The sequence below is a fragment of the Bos indicus genome, chromosome 27 (genome assembly GCF_029378745.1).
Source record: "Bos indicus isolate NIAB-ARS_2022 breed Sahiwal x Tharparkar chromosome 27, NIAB-ARS_B.indTharparkar_mat_pri_1.0, whole genome shotgun sequence".
Classification (NCBI taxonomy): domain Eukaryota; kingdom Metazoa; phylum Chordata; class Mammalia; order Artiodactyla; family Bovidae; genus Bos; species Bos indicus.
Window position 1 is genome coordinate 41791504 of NC_091786.1, and position 21093 is coordinate 41812596.

General features: G+C 47.0%; 1 protein-coding gene across 2 annotated transcripts in view; it reads left to right on the top strand.

The window, feature by feature from the left end:
- Nucleotides 1-21093, top strand: part of THRB (thyroid hormone receptor beta) — a 436468-nt gene that overhangs the window by 317618 nt on the left and 97757 nt on the right. For both annotated transcript variants that reach the window (XM_070781685.1, XM_070781684.1), the window contains exon 3: nucleotides 2430-2493. In XM_070781685.1, coding sequence (XP_070637786.1) covers nucleotides 2472-2493 — 22 coding nt within the window. In that variant the 5' untranslated portion in view covers nucleotides 2430-2471. The remainder of the gene's footprint in view (nucleotides 1-2429; nucleotides 2494-21093) is intronic.

Consider the following 21093-nt stretch of genomic DNA (forward strand, 5'->3'; position numbering starts at 1 on the left):
TGAGGGGGTGGGGGACACAGCTGGGCCTCCAGGAGATGTGCAGGCAGGGGTTCCAGACCAGAGGGCTTCCTCGTCCCTGCGGTATTCAGTGAATGTCATGCCCGTACTCTCTCTCATGTTCAGGCTTTTGCCTAGCGGCCGAGAGACATGGCCTCAGGCAGTCTGAGAGTTTTAGCTTCTGATAAATTCTGCCACCGCAGGGACTTGCCTGGTGGTCCAGTGGTTAAGAATCTGCCTGCCATTGCAGAGGACAGGAGACGGATCCCTGTTCCGGGGAAATCCCCCATGCCACGGGGCAACTCATCCAGCAAGCTGAGACCACAGAGCTGGCACGCCCAGAGCCTGCGCTCCACGAGAGAAGCCCCTGGAACGAGGAGCCCACCCTCCACAACCAGAAAGTGGCCCCCGCTCGCTGCAGCCAGAGAAAGCCCACCCAACAACGAAGACCCAGCACGGCTAAAAATAAATAGATATTTACAAACTTCTGCCCCCAAAGATGGAATACACAACCCTCCCCCTTCCTCTCTCTTTCTCTTCCTGTCTCCAAACATCCCCCAGAAGCTAGGTGGAGCACTCCGGCTGGCCCAGCAGAGACAAGTTCTTCATCCTCCCCTGGAACATTCAGGAGCCACGTCCAGTTAGGACGTGGCTGTGTCTGCAGGGTGGGAGGGGGTTAAGGGTGGCTCTATCTCTAAGCACAAGAGGTCTGGACGGTCGCTTCTAGAGGTGTGATCTGAGCTCAGGGGCTCTCAGAACCTGGTTCTCTGATTCCCAGCACAGCTGGTAGTTGAAGGAGACAGCACGGGCTTGCGGCTGGCGACCCTTGAAGTGTCCATCGACAGCAAGAATGTGTTACCCTAATAGTTAATCCTCACTCTTGTACCAGACGCCAGTTCAGGGATCCCATCCCATGCCATATCAACTGTCATTCATTTGATTTTATTCACTTGTTCAGCATGTGTTTCCTGAGTGTCTGTTTTGTATCTTACACTCTGCACATGTCAAATATAAAAATGACAAAGATATAGTGCCTGCCACAAAGAGCTTACAGTCTAGTGGGAAAGGCAGCCTCGGAAACATGTGATGACCAACGTGTGACCATCAGAGCGTGAATTCAGGGCCGTGGGGTCAGACGTGGAGACAGTGAAGGAATGCGTGCCTGCGTGCTGTCCTGTCCAACTCTGTGCGACCCCATGGTCTGTAGTCCGCCAGGCTCCTCTGTCCATGGGATTCTCCAGGCAAGAATACCAGAATGGGCTGCCATTTCCGCCTCCAGGGGATTCTTCCCAACCCAGGGATCGAACCCACATCTCTCATGTCTTCAGCCCTGGCAGGTGGGTTCTTTACCGCCAGCACCCCCTGGGAAGCCCCAGAGGAGAAGCCGCAGAAAATAAACTCAGGTTGCAGGCACAGGCCCCATGCTCTTCTTCTCAGGATATCCCCTCCCTCCTCCAATGACTCGTGCTTACCCGGCACTTTCACTCACACCCTTTTTACACTCAAAAACACCAACCTTGTGACACAGGTAGATCAGGTGTTCCTCTCCTCACTTGGACGTGAAGAAATCGCAATCGCACAGCGAGCTCGTGACAGCCGGCCCTTGAACTCTTGCCCTGGGCTTCCGCACAGTGCCTGAGCCACCCTCCGACGCGGGATACGGCAGCCCTTCTAGAAAAAGAGCTCTCATCCTGCTCTGTCCCGGGCAGCACGTAGAAGGGCTCCGGCCCACGCTCAGCAACCGCCGGGGTCATCATCTGTGAGTCCCTCAGCGCTCCGCTCCGCCGGTGCCTCTGGTTCCTGATCCTCCGCGCCTCCGGCCCGCGCTCGTATGAGCCCACCTCCGCCTGCTGCCCTCGGACCTCACGGATCCGGTGGCGAGAAGGGGCCTCCTCACTGACCGAGGAAAAGCCTAAGATGAGGACATGGATCCGGTTCTCTAGAGCAGGCTGGCTAAGAGGGCACGTGAATCACGTCCAAATGCAGATTTGATGGGGTGGGTTTGACGGAGGACCCAAATTTTCTATTTCTAGCAAGCTCCCAGCGATGTTACACTGCTGCCCCACAGGCCACACCTGGAGACGCAAAGATCTGGGTTGAAGACGCTAACACATCTGAGCCACTCTTGGGAAAAACAGCAAGTCCACTCGACTGGTGCTTTCTTAAAAACTCGAGATGGAAAATAGGCATGTGACCTTGAATGAAATGTTACTATAGACATGTTTATAGAAGGATCCCTGAGATGAAAGTTGAAAGGTCTTGTAAGCTTATGTGTATGACACAGCCCACCCCTGTTTCACGGTCCTCTGTCCTGAGTTGAAAGTAACAAATCACCTCAAGCTAATTAATGCACGTGCTATTGTTTGGAACAGAAGCCTTATGGAAAGCGCAGGTTCTAACCCATGCTGTTTCTCTTGTCTTTTTCTCTATAGGAGATGTCAGTGAAAGAAGGGGCGCAGAATGATCACTAACCCATGACTCCCAACAGTATGACAGGTACCTGGTTTCTTTTTTCTTTGTGATCCCTCTTTTCTGTTCCACCCAGAGAGACATACAGGCTTCCTGAAAGGCCAGCCTGAGTCTTAGCAACAGTTATGTCCAAGTCAACGAATGTTATTAAATGCAAATATATCCATATTCTAGTTTCTCTTGAGCTTGTATAAATCTTTTACCTTTTACTGAAGATTTCCATGAAGGGTGGGGAGGCGGGAAGAAAAACATCCAAATATATCCCATGACTACATCCCAACGAACACGCTTCCGGGTTTCTCAGAAGCTGTGAGGTGCAGCATCACCAGAAACATGATGAGAGGAAATGGTAATTCCCAGTGAAAGCCTAGTTTTTCTCCTTCTCAAGGTCATCCTCTCACACCCGATACGTTTCCTCTCACATTATATAAGAAGTGGCTCTATGTACTCAGTGACTGCTGAGTTCAGGCCTCCTCCTAAATGGAAGACCCAGCAGCAGAGTCAGGATGGAATATGTTCAGAGCACGCAAGGCAAAGTGAGCCAGAAACTCTTAGCAAGGGGCAGAGGAGAGAAAGAATGCCTCCCCACCCCTAGGAACAGAAGGTTGCGATAACACGCATTCTCTGTGCAACGCACAGAGCTGAGATTGCAAGCTCAGAGGCCCCAGCGGCCAGGCAGAAAACACCCAGGCCTGAAACAGCTGGGTGTCAGGAAAGGCAAACGCCCAGGACAGGAGAGCCAGGTTCTCTCCGAAGAGAAAACCCTCCTCCACCCCAGACCATCACCGACAGCAGGGAGGGAGCCCAGTGTGTCCAGAGATTTCAAATTTTCAAGGGAAGCTGGAAATCCAGATTTAGACTGAAATATCCCCGTTTCTAAATATAAGCAGTTAACATATTTTAAAAAAAATCAAGGATCCATAGGCCAGTCAAAATATATCTGCTGACTGGACTCGGCCATGGACTGTCAGTTTATAACACACCTTCCAGCCCAGCCCCAACCCTGGGACGTTCGTTTGGTTACCATGGCAGCAGGGCAGGTCCCCACAGACCTCAGCCCTCTGCAAGCTTACACGCTCACAAATGCCCGTAGCGTACATCTCCAACATCATTCCCTGCCTCTCTGCCCATCCACACTCGAGTTCCTGGAGCAGCCAAAAGACGGAGCACCCAGGCACACCAGAGCGATTCACACCTGTAGGAAGTGAGGGCCTAGGAACCCATCTCATCTTCCCAGCTTAGTTCTCAGGAACAGGGACCAAAACACACCCAGCCCCATTTCTATGCCATGGGCAACTCTACCACCGTAGCATGAAAAGCCATGGGCGGTACATAAATAGGCTTGGCTGTGTCTCAATAAAACTTTATTTACAAAACAGGCAGCAGGCCAGCATTGGCCTGAGGACCATCGTTTGCTGACTCTTGGTCTAGAAGTCAGGATAGTCTTTGGTTGAGCAGAATCCCCAGGCCGAGCCAGCTCATCTCCAGGACCAAGCTGGGAATTCCGGGCTCAGTGTAGGATGGTTCTAGATTAAGCCAGCTTTCAGCCAGTCTGGGGATGCAGAATGCCGTCCCTGCAGGCTGGGCTGGAACCCGTTACCTCCCCGTGGAGGAGGAAGTTTTTGCTTCCCAGCATTTGCTTCATGGCACAGAAACGAACGGCAGTTCTATTTTCAAAAGAAATCGATCCACACACACATATGCTCAGTCTATGCTAATGGGCTCAGCAGAGAAAATCATTGCTTTAGACGCCCTGTTTGTGGATGAAATAAAAGTGTCCTTTTTCCTCTGTCTTTTCCTATGGTCTCGAGCTGCGTGTTTATTTTAAGAAATCTAAAAGGAGACCGTAATAAAGCTGTAAGTCATCAGAACTAAGTGCTGGCTTTAGAAGCATAACTTAAAGGGCAAATATGCATATTTTCTGTCTGAAACACATAATGGGCAATATCGCTGTTATGCAATACAGGAAATCAATTAACCTTTATGAAAAGAAAACCAATTTTTAAATTGAACAGGAGTAAGAACATTGAATCTGTTTTGCTAAAACAGCAGACCAGCATTTTCAGATTGGAAAAAAAAAAAAAAAGCCTTCAGCCACACCACTTATGAAATTTCTGTATTTTTCATTCACTCAAAAGAAGAATTGTTTATTTTTTGGAGCTACTTAATATCAGCTGCAGAGGAGTCATGTCTTGCTGCAGTATTCTCATTGCTCTGCCTTAACCTACTTAATATCAGGACCACATGAAATCTCCGAAAATACAGATTCTTAGAGGGGAGGAAGGAAGTGCCCTGATACCATATTTTATTGCAACGGTTCCCATCCTTTTTGGCATCAGGGACTGGTTTCGTGCAAGACGGTTTTTCCACAGACCAGGGCGGGAGGATGGTTTCAGGATGGTTCAAGCACAGTGGCTTTCATGCTTTTACGATCCTGTGAGTGCTGCGTGCTGAGTCACTTCCGTCATGTCCAACTCTGCGACCCCATGGACCGTAGCCCTCCAGGCTCCTCTGCCCATGGGATTCTCCAGGCTATAATACTGGAGTGGGTTGCCACGCCCTCCTCCAGGGGATCTTCCTGACCCAGGGATCGAGCCCACATCTCTTACATCTCCTGCACTGGCAGGTGGGTTCTTTCCACTAGGGCCTCCTGGGAGGGCCTGGAGCCTATAGGAGATCCTCCTGGGAGGGCCTGGAGCCTATAGGAGATCATATATGATCCTGCGTCGGATCGTGCTGAGCTGACAGGAGGCAGACCTCAGGCGGTAACACAAACAATGGGGGCAGCTGTGAATACAGACCAAGCTCTGCTCTCGCCCCTGCTCACCTCCTGGTGCCTAACACCCCATGAACCAGCACCGGCCTGTGGCCCTGGGGGTTGGGAACCCCCGTTTTCCTGGTCTGGTATTAAGCACAGCTTCCTAGGCAATCTGAGGGGACTCTGCTAACATTTATGTCGTTGTAATGAGCTCCACTTTGCATAAAATAATGATTCGCACCATAGGAGAGTTGGTTCTAAGATATGAATGTCTGTAATTTTAAATACCCAAGTGAGAGGCTTTGAGCCTTGATGAGATGGGAACTAAGAACTGGGACTCCTAGAAACGTGCCTGGAGAGGCAGAAACGGGGCTGTTCCGTGTGCTCCGAGCTGGTTCAGGGAGTCAGGGTGGGACAGGAGGTCAGCCCGCGATGAGGCTGCCCCGTGAATCACAGGCCTCCCAGCGGAGGGACCCATGCCTCTTCTGCGTGGCCCATTGTGCGTCCAGCTGACCCGCGGCGGCCTTGGCCCTCTCCTTTCTCTCGCTTGGGGAATCCTATTCTGTGTGTCCTGGGGCGAGGGGAGGAGGGCGGGATGGGACAGACCAGAGCCCCCGGTCCTCGGCCCAGGGCGTTCACCGTGAGAGCCTCAGTGTCTCCACGCTTGTGGTTGTGTGTGTTTGCTTTTTCAAAGAGGAGAACAAGCATATTTGTTGGTGATGTAGGCGGGCGTGAAGGGGAGCGTTCTTTGACCTCCCCAGCATCTTGTGTAGGGGGGAGGTTGGGGGCAACAGAAGAGGCAGTAGGTGGGGCGCAAGCCCCGCTCTGCCCTGCAGAGAAGACTCTGACCTGATACCCTCCGTCACGGCCCTTGTGCTCGTTTGTTAAATAGGATGAAAATTTACATTTCTTACTGCTCCCGAGGTTGAAACGCTTTTGCATGTTTGTTGGCCACTGTGTTTCTTCACCCATAACTTGCTGGCCCATATGCATTGTCCGGTTGCCCACTGTGGATTATGTATTCTCATTACTTGAACAAGCATTTATTATATTCAAGATAATAACCATGCAAGTCACCTAATCTCCCTAGAGCTTCAATCCCTTATCAATTAAATGAGAAAGTGAGACTAGCTCATCTCTAATTCTGCCTCCACTCTTAAGATTAGGTTGCACTTAGATTTGAACATCTATAAATCACATTTTCATAAAGTCAGGCATGAGTACCTTAATGGTTGAGTGTAGAGAAAAAAGGCACCCTGGAGAAAGGTTTTTTGTATTTTGAGACTATGTTAATGGATAGGTTTTTATGAGTCAAACAATACATCTAAGTTGGGAAAGGTCGGTGTTTTATCGTGAAAGAAAGTGAAGTGCTAGTCACTCAGTCGTGTCCAACTCTTTGTGACCCCTTGGACTGTAGCCCACCAGGCTCCTCTGTCTATGGAATTCTCCAGGCAAGACTACTGGAGTGGGTTGCCATTCCCCCTCTCCAGAGGATCTTCCTGACCCAGGGATCGAACCTGGGTCTCCTGCATGGCAGGCAGACTGTCTACTGTCTAAGCCACTAGGGTTTTATTGTGAAGCCCATGGCATTTTCCAAGGTGGCCGTCTTAGTGTAGACTCTCCCTGATGACCACTCCATCCCTTCAGAGATGGAACCACAGATGAGCTCCTGTCCTGTGACCTCTGTGACCTCTGTAGGTTACCCCCTCACAGGGTCAGAGGTTGTTCACAGCCAGATAAGGACACCACTCAGAGAGAGCCAATGCTAACAGCTTGCATGTTGTTAGCATTTCCCATCAATATAAATGCTCTTCTAAAATAAAATTCTGTTCACAGCTACTTAGTGACCCATAAAACAGTGATACAGACCCTGCATGTCTGGCTTTTAATATAATGTTATTATAAATAATGTTATAATGAACCTCAGTATAAATAATTTGACATCAATCATTATTTTCACAGGATAGATTCTCCTAAGTTAAAAAAAAGAAAGAAATAAAATTCTGGGTCAAAGGAACTGAACATCTTTAAAAACCTTTTCTATTGACAAATTGTAGCCAGGTTACTGGACCAAACAGCAGTGCAATGTCCATTTAATCACATACCCTCTAACTTTGGGGATTTTCAGTAGTTTACTTTTGAGAAAGGCAATTAATTAGGCAAAGTTTTATCATAGTTTGTATCAAAGTTTTCCAAAACTTTACATGTTTCTTATTAATAATAGATTTGACTATACACACACACACACACACACACACACAACTGGCCACTTAAATGTCTTCTTTTGTAACTTTTCTATTGTACTGTTAGTCTTTTTCTTATAATTTATATATTAAGGATTTACCATGTCATAAATGTTACAAAACTTTTTCCCATTTCAGTATCCATCTCTCCTTTTTGTTTATGGCAATATTTGACCTTTTAAAAATGTGTCTTCTTTTGAAGTAATTTCACACTAACAGAAAGTTTGTGAGATGAGTTCAGAGAATACCCAGAGTCCTCCAATGTTAACCTTTTATCCCGTTTGCTTAATTCTTTTCTCTCTCTTTCTTGGTGTGTATAATTTCTATTTTGTACTGTTTACAGGTGAGCTGTGAACGTGATGCTATGACATTCCTGACAAACAGAAATTTCCAGTTTAGATACAGGGAGCTCTAGTGAGATGTCGTTTTAGGACTTCTGTCTCTGTTCTCCAGCTAAGAAATCTCTTGGGGCAGAACTCAGTGGGTCCTTGGGATGTGTTAGTACTTCTACTCCAACACATACTTCTTTCCACTTAGACACAGGCATGACTGGTTAAGGGGGAAGGTTATCTCAACAAGCACCCTTTATGCACCAACCACACCCCCATGGCACCCTGGCCCTAGCCTCAGAGGGCAGGGCGGGGAAACCTGGCAGAGCTGGCTGTCCGTCTGTCCCTCCTGCCAAAGTCAGGACAGCCACACCCAGGTCTGAGCACTGGTCTCCCAGCAAGGGCCATGCACAGAGGCCAGACGTGGCTTCGCTTCCTTCCCCACGTTGCTCCGTGAACGAGGAGCTTGAACTGTCCGGTTATGCACTCCTGGTGTAATTATTCGGAAGGGGCATCTGAAGCCTTAGTGCATTTTCTTCTGAATTCCTGTTTCCCCAGTCGTGGTCAAAAATAAAACGTGGCCTCAGATTTCAGAGAGCCAGCTATGCACATGACAATGTGGCCACAGATAGTTTTGGAGAAAGAAAAATATCAATTTGCCCAGATAGCTAGCTCTGCTGTCGGAGGTGGTTGTTGTATGTGTGTGTTAAGTCATGTCTGACTCTTAGTGACCCCATGGACTGCAGCCCACCAGGCTCCTCTGTCCACGGGATTCTCCAGGCAAGAATATTGGAGTGGGTTGCTATTTCCTCCTCCAGGGGATCTTCCTGACCCAGGAATTGAACCCGTGTCTCTTATGTCTCCTGGTGCCAATCACAAATGGAAACCTGGCTTTTATCTCTTGGGTATTTAGCCCAGGAAGCAATGGGGCCTCTTGCCCCCTCCCCAGCATGATGGTGATTGTGGTTGCTGTTGTTCAGTCCCTAAGTCCTGTCTGACAGGTCGCCACCCCATGGACTGTAGCACGCCAGGTTCCATGGGGTTCTCCAGGCAAGAACACGGGAGCGGGTTGCTATTTCTTTCTCCAGGGGATCTTTCCTACCCAGGGATCGAACGTGGGCCTGCTTCATTGGCAGGTGGATTCTTTACCACTGATCACCAAGGAAGCATGGGTCCCCTCCTCAAAGCAACCAAAATCTCACCACAGGTCAGCAAGAAAGGAAACGCCAGGCTTCCCAAATACATTGAGGGCAAGGAGGAGGCTGCAGCAGACGAATCACAGAGACCTTTTAAATTAAAACCCTCCCCATCCATCTCTTCTCTTCACTCCTCAGGTAGCTGCAGAAGCCCCAGGGAAGTGGGGGGACTGCAGACCCCGCCCGGAGCCGGGAGTCCAGCCCCCACGCTGGGAGCCCCGCCCCCAGCCAGGAGCCCCGCCCCTTCAAGCCGGGAGCCCCGCCCCCAGCCAGGAGCCCCGCCCCCACACCGCCCCTTCTCCACTGGCCCACTCCCTCCGGAGAGGGTGGCCCCTCGCACCGCTTCTCCGGTGTCGGTCCCCCTCTGAGACCCCGCTCAGCAAAACAGAGCTTCCTGTCTAAGGAGCTCACCTGAGAAACGAATGGAAAACCATGACTGCTTATCATTTTACATTTTCCCCCATCACACACCAAACAGAAGAGTGAGAGCCCCTGCCGGCTGTCCCGCCTCTGGAAGAGAGGAGACCAGCACCTCAGCTCTAGGTTCCCTCCAGGTTCCACCATAACAAGGGAAAATCAGGAAACCACACACCCACACACACACACATACACACACACATACACACACACACACACACACACACACACACACGGGTTCCATCCTGGCTTGGGGAAGTCCTGCATGCCCTGCAGCCAAAAATAAAAAATAAAAAACCCTTCACACACAGAAAGAGAATTTCTGTGCAGCTCACACATTCTTTTCTTTAACACGATAGCAAATACTTTTCTTCAGGGCCTAGGAGGCACAGTGACACTTTCTACAATAGGAATGTAGATGGACCTTGGTCCATCATCCTCCTGAGGAAGAGCTGGCCTCTTGGACTCTGTCTCTTGTCTCCCTCCCATCCCTCACCTCCTTAACTTCCTGAACTGCTCCCGGAAGAGAGACTTCCTCCCGAAAAATACGGGACTTTGTGAAGGAAACCAAATTCATGACATCTCACCAAATTCAACCAGATTCGTGAAAACCTTCCCTCAAAATTTCCTGGGCACCCAAAGACATTTGCTTCTGGACCACTTTCCAAATTTGAGCTGCAGCCAGAGGGGGGTCAGAAAGATGACATGTTAAAAAAAAGGGGGGGGGGACTTTATGAATTGAAAGGTGGGAACATGAGAGTAAAGGAAAAATGTATTTCCTGTTCAGCAACCCCTGTACTGCCGCCCAGAAGCCCCTTTACAATATTTGTCTTCTAGACCCCCACACCTGGCCCTCTCTCCCTGCCCCACCCCACTGTCGCCAATCTCCCCTCAGCATCCGCCATCCTGACAAATTCATCTCTGCTCCCCCGTAACCAGGAACTGCCCACAGCTCTCAACTCAGCTTCTGCTGATGGTCACAAATATCAACCCTAACCTGGCAGAGTCCTGTTCTTTCAGGACGGATCTTCCTCCCTGTTCTCCCAAAGTCCTTCAAAAGAACTGAAAGTTGTTTTTTTTCCCAGCAATAATTTGGCCCCTAATGAACACGTGATGTATTTTTGTTTGAAATGAGCCAAGAGTTACTTTTCTGTGCCACCCCCAGCTGACAGTCCCAGGCTCATGTTTTATCCCTCTTGGCTTTTAAGTCATGGCCATCTTGACATTCTTGCTCTGGAATTTTCTGTGCTGTAGAAGGGAAACCTAGAGCAGACGTCCAGCTGTCCAGCCTGTGGGATGCAGGCGCATCTGTCGTGGTGCAGATGCAGAGCTGAGAGTCATCCCTCCAGCCCTCACACTTCATACATCAGCAGGCAAAGGGGACCACAGTGAAGTCACCTGCCCAAGGTCACTATGGCAGACAGTTGAGTGTTTGGACACTCTGCTCCCAAATCGTAGTAAACTGTGGGTTAAATGACTTTAGTTATGAAGTCTCATTTTTTTTCTTTTCAATTTATTTCCATTACATTTCCATCACCATTGCCTTGTTTATTTCTTTATTTTTTACTTTTTTCCTGTGCCATGCCACATGTGGAATCTCAATTCCCTGACCAGGGATTGAACCTGAGCACTTTGCAGTACAAGCACAGAGTCTTTAAAAAAAATAAAATTATTTATTATATTTGGAGGCTAGTTACTTTACTATATTGTAGTGGTTTTTGCCATACATTGACATGAATCAGCCATGGGTGTACATGTGTCCCCCCGTCCTGAACCCTCTCCTGCCTGCCTCCCCACCCCATCCCTCTGTGTTGTCCCAGAGCACCGGCTTTGAGTGCCCTGCTTCATGCATTGAACTTGGACTGTTCATCTGTTTCACATGTGGTAATATATATGTTTTGATGCTATTCTCTCAAACCATCCCACCCTCGTCTTCTCCCACAGAGTCCAAAAGTCTGTTCTCTACATCTGTGTCTCTTTTGTTGTCTTGCATATAGGGTCATCATTACTATCTTTCTAAATTCCATATATATGTGTTAATACACTGTATTGGTGGTTTTCTTTCTGACTTACTTCACTGTGTATAATAGGCTCCAGTTTCATCCAACTCATTCAGTTCAGTTCAGTCACTTAGTCATGTCCAACTATTTGCAACCCCATGAACCGCAGCACGCCAGGCCTCCCTCTCCATCACCAACTCCTGGAGTCCACCCAAACCCACGTGCATTGAGTTGGTGATGCTATCCAACCATCCCATCCTCTGTCGTCCCCTTCTCCTCCTGCCTTCAATCTTTCCCAGCATCAGGGTCTTTTCAAATGAGTCAGCTCTTCGCATGTGGTGGCCAAAGTATTGGAGTTTCAGCTTTATCATCAGTCCTTCCAATGTATATTCAGGACTGATCTCCTTTAGGATGGACTGGTTGGATCTCCTTGCAGTCCAAGGGACTCTCAAGAGTCTTCTCCAACACTACATACAGTTCAAAAGCATCAATTCTTCGGTGCTCAGCTTGCTTTTTAGTCCAACTCTCACATCCATACATGAACACTGGAAAAACCATAACCTTGACTAGATGGACAGTTGTTGGGAAAGTAATGTCTCTGCTTTTTAATATGCTGTCTAGGTTGATCATAACTTTCCTTCCAAGGAGTAAGCGTCTTTTAATTTCATGGCTGCAATCACCATCTGCAGTGATTTTGGAGCCCAAAAATAAAGTCAGCCACTGTTTCCACTGTTTCCCCATCTATTTCCCATGAAGTGATGGAACCGGATGCCATGATCTTCATTTTCTGAATGTTGAGCTTTAAGCCAACTTTTTCACTCTCCTCTTTCACCTTCATCAAGAGGCTTTTTAATTCTTCACTTTCTGCCATAAGGGTGGTGTCATCTGCGTATCTGAGGTTATTGATATTTCTCCCAGCAATCTTGATTCCAGCCTGTGCTTCCTCCGGCCCAGCATTTCTCATGATGCACTCTGCATATAGGTTAAATAAGCAGGGTGACAATATACAGCCTTGACGTACTCCTTTTCCTATTTGAAACGAGTCTGTTGTTCCATGTCCAGGTCTAACTGTTGCTTTCTGACCTGCATACAGGTTTCTCAAGAGGCAGGTCAGGTGGTCTGGTATGCCTATCTCCTGAAGAATTTTCCAATTTATTGTGATCCACAATGTCAAAGACTTTGGCATAGTCAATAAAGCAGAAATAGATGTTTTTCTGGAACTCTCTTGCTTTTTCCATGATCCAGCAGATGTTGGCAATTTGATCTCTGGTTCCTCTGCCTTCCCTAAAACCAGCTTAAACATCTGGAAGTTCACAGTTCACATATTTCTGAAGCCTGGCTTGGAGAATTTTAAGCATTACTTTACTAGCGTGTGAGATGAGTGCAATTGTGCGGTAGTTTGAGCATTCTTTGGCACTGCCTTTCTTTGGGATTGGAATGAAAACGGACCTTTTCCAGTCCTGTGGCCACTGCTGAGTTTTCCAAATTTGCTGGCATATTGAGTGCAGCACTTTCACAGCATCATCTTTCAGGATTTGAAGTAGCTCAACTGGAATTCCATCACCTCCACTAGCTTTGTTTGTAGTGATGCTTCCTAAGACCCCTTTGACTTTACATTCCAGGATGTCTGGCTCTAGTTGAGTGATCACACCATTGTGATTATCCAGGTGGTGAAAATCTTTTTTGCAGTTTTTCTGAGTATTCTTGCCACCTCTTCTTAATATCTTCTGCTTCTGTTAGGTCCCTACCATTTCTGTCCTTTATTGAGCCCATCTTTGCATGAAATGTTCCCTTGGTATCTCTAATTTTCTTTTTTTTTATTTAAATTTATTTATTCTAATTTTCTTGAAGTGATCTTTAGTCTTTCCCATTCTATTGTTTTCCTCTATTTCTTTGCATTGATCGCTGAGGAAGGCTTTCTTATCTCTCCTTGCTATTCTTTGAAACTCTGCATTCAGATGCTTATATCTTTCCTTTTCTCCTTTGCTTTTCACTTCCCTTCTTTTCACAGCTATTTGTAAGGCCTCCTCAGACAACCATTTTGCTTCTTTGCATTTCTTTTTCTTGGGGATGGTCTTGATTCCTGTCTCCTGTACAATGTCATGAACCTCTACCCATAGTTCATCAGGCAATCTGTCCAACTCATTAGAATGGACTCAAATGGGTTCTTTTTAATAGCTGAGTAATATTCCATTGTGTATACGTACCACAACTTCCTTATCCATTCATCTGTCAATGGACATCTAGGTTGCTTCCGTGTGCTAGCTATTGTAAACAGTGCTGCGATGAACACTGGGGTACATGTGTCTCGAAAGCACAGTCTTAACCACTGGACTGCCTTGGGAGTCCCACCATTGCTTTCCAAGTATATCTTTAAAACGCTGCCACGCAGAGAGTTACTTTTAAAGACATTTTTCTCACCATATAACCTTTTAAAAGTCCAATCTTACAGAGCTTTTGATTGCCCACTATTTTGTTTTTGGAATTAAAGACAATAATTAATTTGTGGAGAAACAAAAAAGAAGGTAATAGTGGGGTTTACATTACATTGGAGTGAAGCAAAAGTGTTAGTCGTTCAGTCATGTCTAACTCTTTGCGACCCCATGGACTGTAGCCCACCAGGCTCCTCTGTCTATGGGATTCTCCAGGCAAGAATACTGGAGTGGGTTGCCATGCCCTCCTCCAGGAGATCTTCCTGACCCAGGGATCAAACCTGGGTCTCCTGCATTGCAGGTGGATTCTTTACCATCTGAACCCCCAGGGTTACTGAGGTCTCATTTTGTTTTTCTTAACTGAAGTTCTTACTCTTTATCATGCTAAGATGTGTGTTTATAATGAGTTTCCATGGAAGCTGGATTAAGCAGTTTGCCCTCAACTTATCAAAGCAGAGTCCCCTTTTTGGTGGAGGACAGACAGCCTTGTTCTGCTCAGATCTGCATGCACATTCCAGTCCCCCTGGGAGCTTTGTAAGATCTCGATGCTCATGGCACCCCAGACCAACCTAATCAGACTGTCTAGGTGTGGACTCAAGATCCAGTGTTCTTTTAAAACTGTCCAGGTGCTTCTGAAGCATAACTCAGTCTGAGAACCTCAATCTGGACACAGTGGGTCTCAGCCCAGGCTTCCCACCCTAGTCACCTATTTGAAAATACCAATGCCCACACTCTGCCTGAGAGAGTCCAGCCCACTGGGTCTAGAGTGGAGCCTCTGGCATCTTTGTGTTTTTTTTAACTCCTCTAGTGCACATCTAAGTGTTGAGAAAAGAACAGGTGTTCTCAAACTTGGTGGTGAGGTATCAGAATCATTGGAAATTTTGGTTATAAAAAAAGGCAAAACCAGCTCCATTCCTACAGCTTAGGTAATGACAAGGACCTGGGCCTCTGGGTTCCTTACTGGCTCTTCAAGTGATTCTGATATACACAGAAGCTTAGCAATCACCCATCTAGCAGGGTGTGTTTTTTTTCCACATGTTTTCCACATGTCTTTGGGGAAATGTTTTCTAACATTCATTCTAACATTTATAACATTCTGGCGTTTCCTCTGAGGACCTACAAAAGACATCTAAAATATCACCATTAATCTAAGGTTCCAGGCTTCCCAGGTGGCTCAGTGGTAAAGAATCCTCCTGCCAATGCAGGAGACACGAGTTAAGTCCCTGGGTCAGGAAGATCCCCCGGAGAAGGAAGTGGCAGCCCACTCCAGTATTCTGGCCTGGGAAATCCCACAGACAGAGGAACCTGGTGGGCTATAGTCTGTGGGATTGCAAAAGAGTCAGACACAACTTAGCAACTAAACAGCAATCTAGGGTGAACAGGGACAAACTGAGATATGATCAGCGGTGCTCTGCTCTTGTTGGTGACTCGTCACACTCACCCAGGAACGACAAGCCCGCTGCATCTGCAGTCGCGTCTGACCAGCGGACTGCAGCGTCTCATTTGCCTCAAAGGCCTATCGGGGCAGGAGCCCCTCCATATCACACGGTCATCAAGTCCTTCAGGAATGGACTTCAAGGGCAGCATTTTTCATTTCAGGAATGGAGCAGCCACAAGGAAACTTTCTTCTCTGTCCTACAAATTCTTGTAAATGATCAACTCATGCACTGAGCTCCGAAGGCCACCCCACGCTTCTTTAGTGAGTAGCTTGGGTTGTTTGAAACTTTTAGTTATGGAGTTTGTTCCCCACCAAGAGAGTTTTTTTTTTTCATAGACTTTTTGCAACCCCCTGGACTGTTCCTCAGAACCTGCCAGGTTCCTCTGTCCATGGAATTCTCCAGAAACCAGAATACAGGAGTGGGGTGCCTTTCCCTTCTCCAGGATGTATATTAAATGACTACCATTTTAGGCCTCAAGAGAATGTGGCTGTGTGGGGGCAGTCCCCATGGCATTATGGTTCTGGACTGCGCCTTTGACTCACTCGATGGTGTTGTTGTTGTTTAGTCTTTAAGTCGTGTCCAACTCTTTTGTGACCCCATGGACTGTAGCCTTCCAGGCTATAAGGATTTCCCAGGCAAGAATAATGGAGTGGGTTGCCATTTCCTTCCTTTCTGCCAAGACCCTCTTGTTAATCCTTAACCTTCTACCTCCCTTAAACCCTGTGCCTTTAAGCATTTTATCTGCCAAATTGCATTTTCCTTTAATCCCAATCCAGGGACTGAACCTGGGTCTCCTCCATTGGTAGATGGATTCTTTACCACTCAGCCATTAGGGAAGCCCTAAGGAGCTTGAAAGACTCCTGATGATTTTTCCAGTAGTCAAGTATGGATGTGAGAATTGGACTATAAAGAAAGCTGAGCGCCGAAGAATTGATGTTTTTGAACTGTGGTGTTGGAGAAGACTCTTGAGAGTCCCTTGGACTGCAAGGAGATACAACCAGTCTATCCTAAAGGAGATCAGTCCTGGGTGTTCATTGGAAGGACTGATGCTGAAGCTGAAACTCCAAACTTTGGCCACCGGATGTGAACTGACTCATTTGAAAAGACCTTGATGCTGGGAAAGATTGAAGGTTGGAGGAGAAGGGGATGACAGAGGATGAGATGGTTGGATGGCATCACCGACTCGATGGACATGAGTTTGAGTAAGCTCCAGGAGTTGGTGAAGGACAGGGAGGCCTGGCATGCTGCAGTCCATGGGGTCGCAAAGAGTCGGACATGACTGAGCAACTGAACTGACTGCCTGATGCTGAAAATGCTGAACTTTTCTCAAAAAAGGTGATGAGGATGGTGGATGGAGGTAAATCTTCTAACACAGGGTGAGGCCCCTTGGGGCTCAGCTGAGACTAGTCATCCTCAGGCTATACCTGGCCCAGGTAGGCTCTAGACATTAGAGACAGTCAGTTTAATGGTGAGAAGTGGCCCATAGAATTACTGCACCACAGTGGAACAAAACAGACGTAAATGAATGTTTGTAGGTTTTTAAATGCAGGTGAGCTTACGTTTTTCCAGCTTTGCTTGGCTCAGTCCCATAATTCCTGCCTTCTCTTTAGGATCCCATTCAAATTCCACTTCTTGTTTAGGATTTCCTGAAAGAACTTTCTGTACCAAGTGAGAGCCAAGAAATACCTTTGTTAGTCTTTATTATTTTATGGAATGATATATTGAATGAAGGAGTCACCTAAACATAACATATGAGACAAACAATTCCTGCAAAAGGAAGTAGATAATTTTTAATACAATCTCTTCCTTTCTGCAGTCCCTGATAAAATAAGCATCTAAAAACACTGGTTGGCAGTATCAATATTTCATTTCGATGGGCATGGGTTCCTATGCCAGCAAGACAAAGGGTCCATACCGCTCACATGTTCCTGGACGGCTGCACTCCCCAGGAGGTGGGACAGAGCAGGACATAATCACACAGAGGGGTAGAAAATGGGAAGAGACGCACATCCCCGTGCAGCTGCTGCTGCTGCTAAGTCGCTTCAGTCGTGTCCAACTCTGTGCAACCCCATAGACGGCAGCCCACCAGGCTCCCCTGTCCCTGGGATTCTCCAGGCAAGAACACTGGAGTGGGGTGCCATTGCCTTCTCCCATCCCCCTGCAGCTGCCAATAAGTCTAACAACGCACTGGTTTCCCATTGTTAGATTGCATTCTGTCTGTGCAGTGTCAAATCGTGGTTCCCACTTTTCTGCCAAGACTCTCTTGTTAATCCTTAACCTTCTACCTCCCTTGAACTCTGTGCTTTAAAGCATTTTTATGCACCAAATTGCATTTTCTTTTTTGGGGGTGGGGGGTGTGGGGAGGCAGCGAATGGGATAGTAGTTCCCTGACCAGGAATTGAACCCTCACCTCTGGGAACACGAAGTCTTAATACTGAGACCCCAGAGAAGTCCCAAACTGCATTTTCTAAGAAACATAATTCATTGCCTATTTTTAGTCACCGAAAACATATATAATCCGATATTTTTGATGAGCAGGATGAAATGACCAATATTTCCATACAACCTATAGAAAAAAATTATTTTTCCAAAACCAGATGACTTAAAGGTCTTCATGAAAGTGCCATAAGCTACCTCGTATTATTCTATAGTTTCCCTTGGGCCTTATTCAAACTTTTTAAATTGCTCTTAGTTTGCCCAATACTACTTTTATGAACCTCAGGTTAAGGGCCATTCAGAATGATAAAATCCTGAATGCTCTGTACTCCAGTTTTCTCAACTCTAAGTAGGAATTATGCCCCTATATTATTCAACTAAATAGAACTGTAAATGAAGCCATCAGAATACCAATTACTGCTGGCACCACCTTTAATCAAAAAAGTCTTTCAGCTTTATTATAAAATCATTCTTCAAAGATTACGTCTATGCAAATGAATATAAAATAGCCTATCATACTTAGTAATGCATAATAAAAATATTCATGAGAATTTCAATCATTTGATGCTGTGCTCCGAATTAGATCAAGAAATCACTGGCATAAATCAGAACATTCATAAATTCTTTGAGTTTTTTTCGAACAAAAAAATTCTAATTAAATTCAACCTTAGAGCATCTAAGAGATTAGATTCTAGGCATATAAATGTAACTAAGAAATAATCCATACCTTTGAGGGGTTCACAGTATCAGGAGATAACTGTCTGAACACCTGTGGCCGTACACATTTGTCAGCCTCGAAAAAGACTTATAGAGCCTTAGATTTAGAAGGAAGCTAGAGACCATCTGACATAATACCTTGAAACTACAGGTGGGAAACTAAGCCAGTAAACCTAACCAATGGGCTTCTGCCCAGGCAGCAGGGTACCGCCCAGATGCTTTGATGGTTCCCACACGCGATTCTTCGCAACTCTCTTTAAGCTTCCATTGACTTGTTGCATTTGTCAAGAAAGGAATAATATCATAGGCCAGAAAGCTATTTGCAATCCTAAAAGGCCTATTAGTAAAACAGTGCTCTCAGCTGTAGCCAGGCAAACCGTAAAATCTCAGTGACATGATACAAGAGAATTACATACCTGACTCATATTAAATCCAGGGGCTTCCCAGCTGGTGCTAGTGGTAAAGAATGTGCCTGCCAATGCCAGCAATCCCTGGGTCAAGAAGATCCCCTGGAGGAGGGCCTGGCAGCCCACTCCAGTATTCTTGCCTGGAGAATCCCATGGACAGAGGAGCCTGGGGGGCTACAGCCCATGGGGTCACAGAGAGTCAGACACGACTGAAGCGACTTGGCGTGCACACGTGTTTAATCTAATGCCACGTGTTCTTGGCTGGTAGGTGATGTTGGTATGGTCCTCTGGGGGACCCAGACGCCTTTCCTCCAACCATGCTGACCTCTAGGACATCAGAATTTTCTCTTTTCAACTGGAGAAGGGAGAAAAGAAAGTGAAAAGATACATGGAGTCGTTTCAAATGCCCAGCTGGGTGGCCAGTGTGTTCATTCATTCCATTGCCTAGAATGCAGCCACACAGAAGTGCAGTCCAGCTGTCCACCCAGGAAGCAGGGAGGCGCAGATTCAGATACGCATCTGTGTCGCAAAGGGCTGTGCACATGCGTGGGAATATTCCGTAAGTCAGGGAGGTCAGCAAGGACTTGGTCTTTATCCGGAAGTCATCTTCTTCTTCAGAAATGTGTTAGAGTCCTCTGCACCTGCCCTAGCAGTGTCAGCCTCTCCAGACAGCGCTGGGGTGATCTGTTTTGCCCACTGGTTCTAGTTACTTCTGGAGGTGGCATACTATAGTGAAAAGAACATTGGAGTCACATGTCCTGGGATCCAAATCCCCAGTATGCCACTTATTGAAAGTGAAAGTCGCTCAGTCGTGTCCGACTCTTTGTGACCCCATGGACTGTATAGTCCATGGAATTCTCCAGGCCAGAATACTGGAGTGGGGAGCCGTTCCCTTCTCCAGGGGATCTTCTCAACCCAGGGATCGAACCCAGGTCGCCCGCATTGCAGGTGGATTCTTTACCAGCTGAGCCACCAGGGAAGCCACTTATTAACCCTGTGAATTTGAGCAAGTTGCTTAAGCTCTTGGAGTCTTGCTTTCCTTATTGTCAAATAGGGGCAGAAAGAATCTAGATCCATCAGCCAGCATTAATGGAGGTGGTGCTCTGTGACAGGTTCTGTGGTCCACAGTGAAACGGCAGAGATCTAAAAAATAAAAAACAAAGGTCGCACACAGCGCTGTGCAGACAGTCATTGTCCTGGAGGGCACTCAGCACACACGTTGTCTGGCCTCCCCTCACCACGCTCTACTGCATGCTCTACAGATTTGATGTGACTTTTTATTTCCTTCTGTCCCTATGCATCTAAGCCAGGAAAACAGGTTTGTCCCTAGACATTCCAGATTGAATAAATCAGTGACTAACGATGCATCTGAGAGATGAAAAGGTCCCGTGGAGGATGTTTTCCTGTGGTTTGGAACTGAGTTGATGAGGTGATGATTCTAGGAGGCATGTTGAAGGTACAAGGGCTTAAAACAGAATGATTTGAGCTACCAAGTCCTTGTTCAATTCCAACAAGAGTAAACAAAAAACATGAAAGCAGGAAGCCCTCCTCAAGGCTAGTGGTCTTTGCTTCACAAAGCATCCTTTACAAACCAGAGAAGGAGCATCTCAGAGGCCGTGAGTGGGTCCCTCCTACTTGCTAACAGATCAGGAAGAGCATCAGAGCCCCCCAACCGCGCCTGAGAGAGGGGGCGTTGCAGCTCTTTGCTGAGACACCCCCACCCCGGCGGGGGGGAACAGTAGCTTCCGGTCCTCCTTGATCCCCTCTCTCTGGCTCTTGTTTTATTGCTTTCAATGATTTCTACAAAGGACAGAAAAGCTATCTTTTGTTTGCTGGAAAGCCTGCCTCATTTTTTACTCCCTTGCTTCATTCTTTTCATGAATCTCTGTTTTATTTCTCCTTGTTTGCTTTTATGTTTTTCTTTTAAATGCAGAAGAGGCTCAAAGGGAGGAAGGGGGTAGGTAAACAATGGAGACACTGTCTCCAGACCAGAAACATCTATACCATCAACTCCAGTTAGCTCTGCACCAGCCATTCCTAACGCCCCAAACCACATGGACACTGCTGACCCCATACAAGGCAGTGGGGGCGTTGAGGGCACCTCTGGTTGCGGCCCTGGGGATCCAGTATGGTTCTTCAGCTGTGACATTGGGCACGCGGCCTTCTCTTTCTTAATACTCAGTTTCCTCATCTGTGAAATGGGCATGACTATTGTTTATCTCAATACGAAGGTAAAGGTGGAAAGAAACAGCG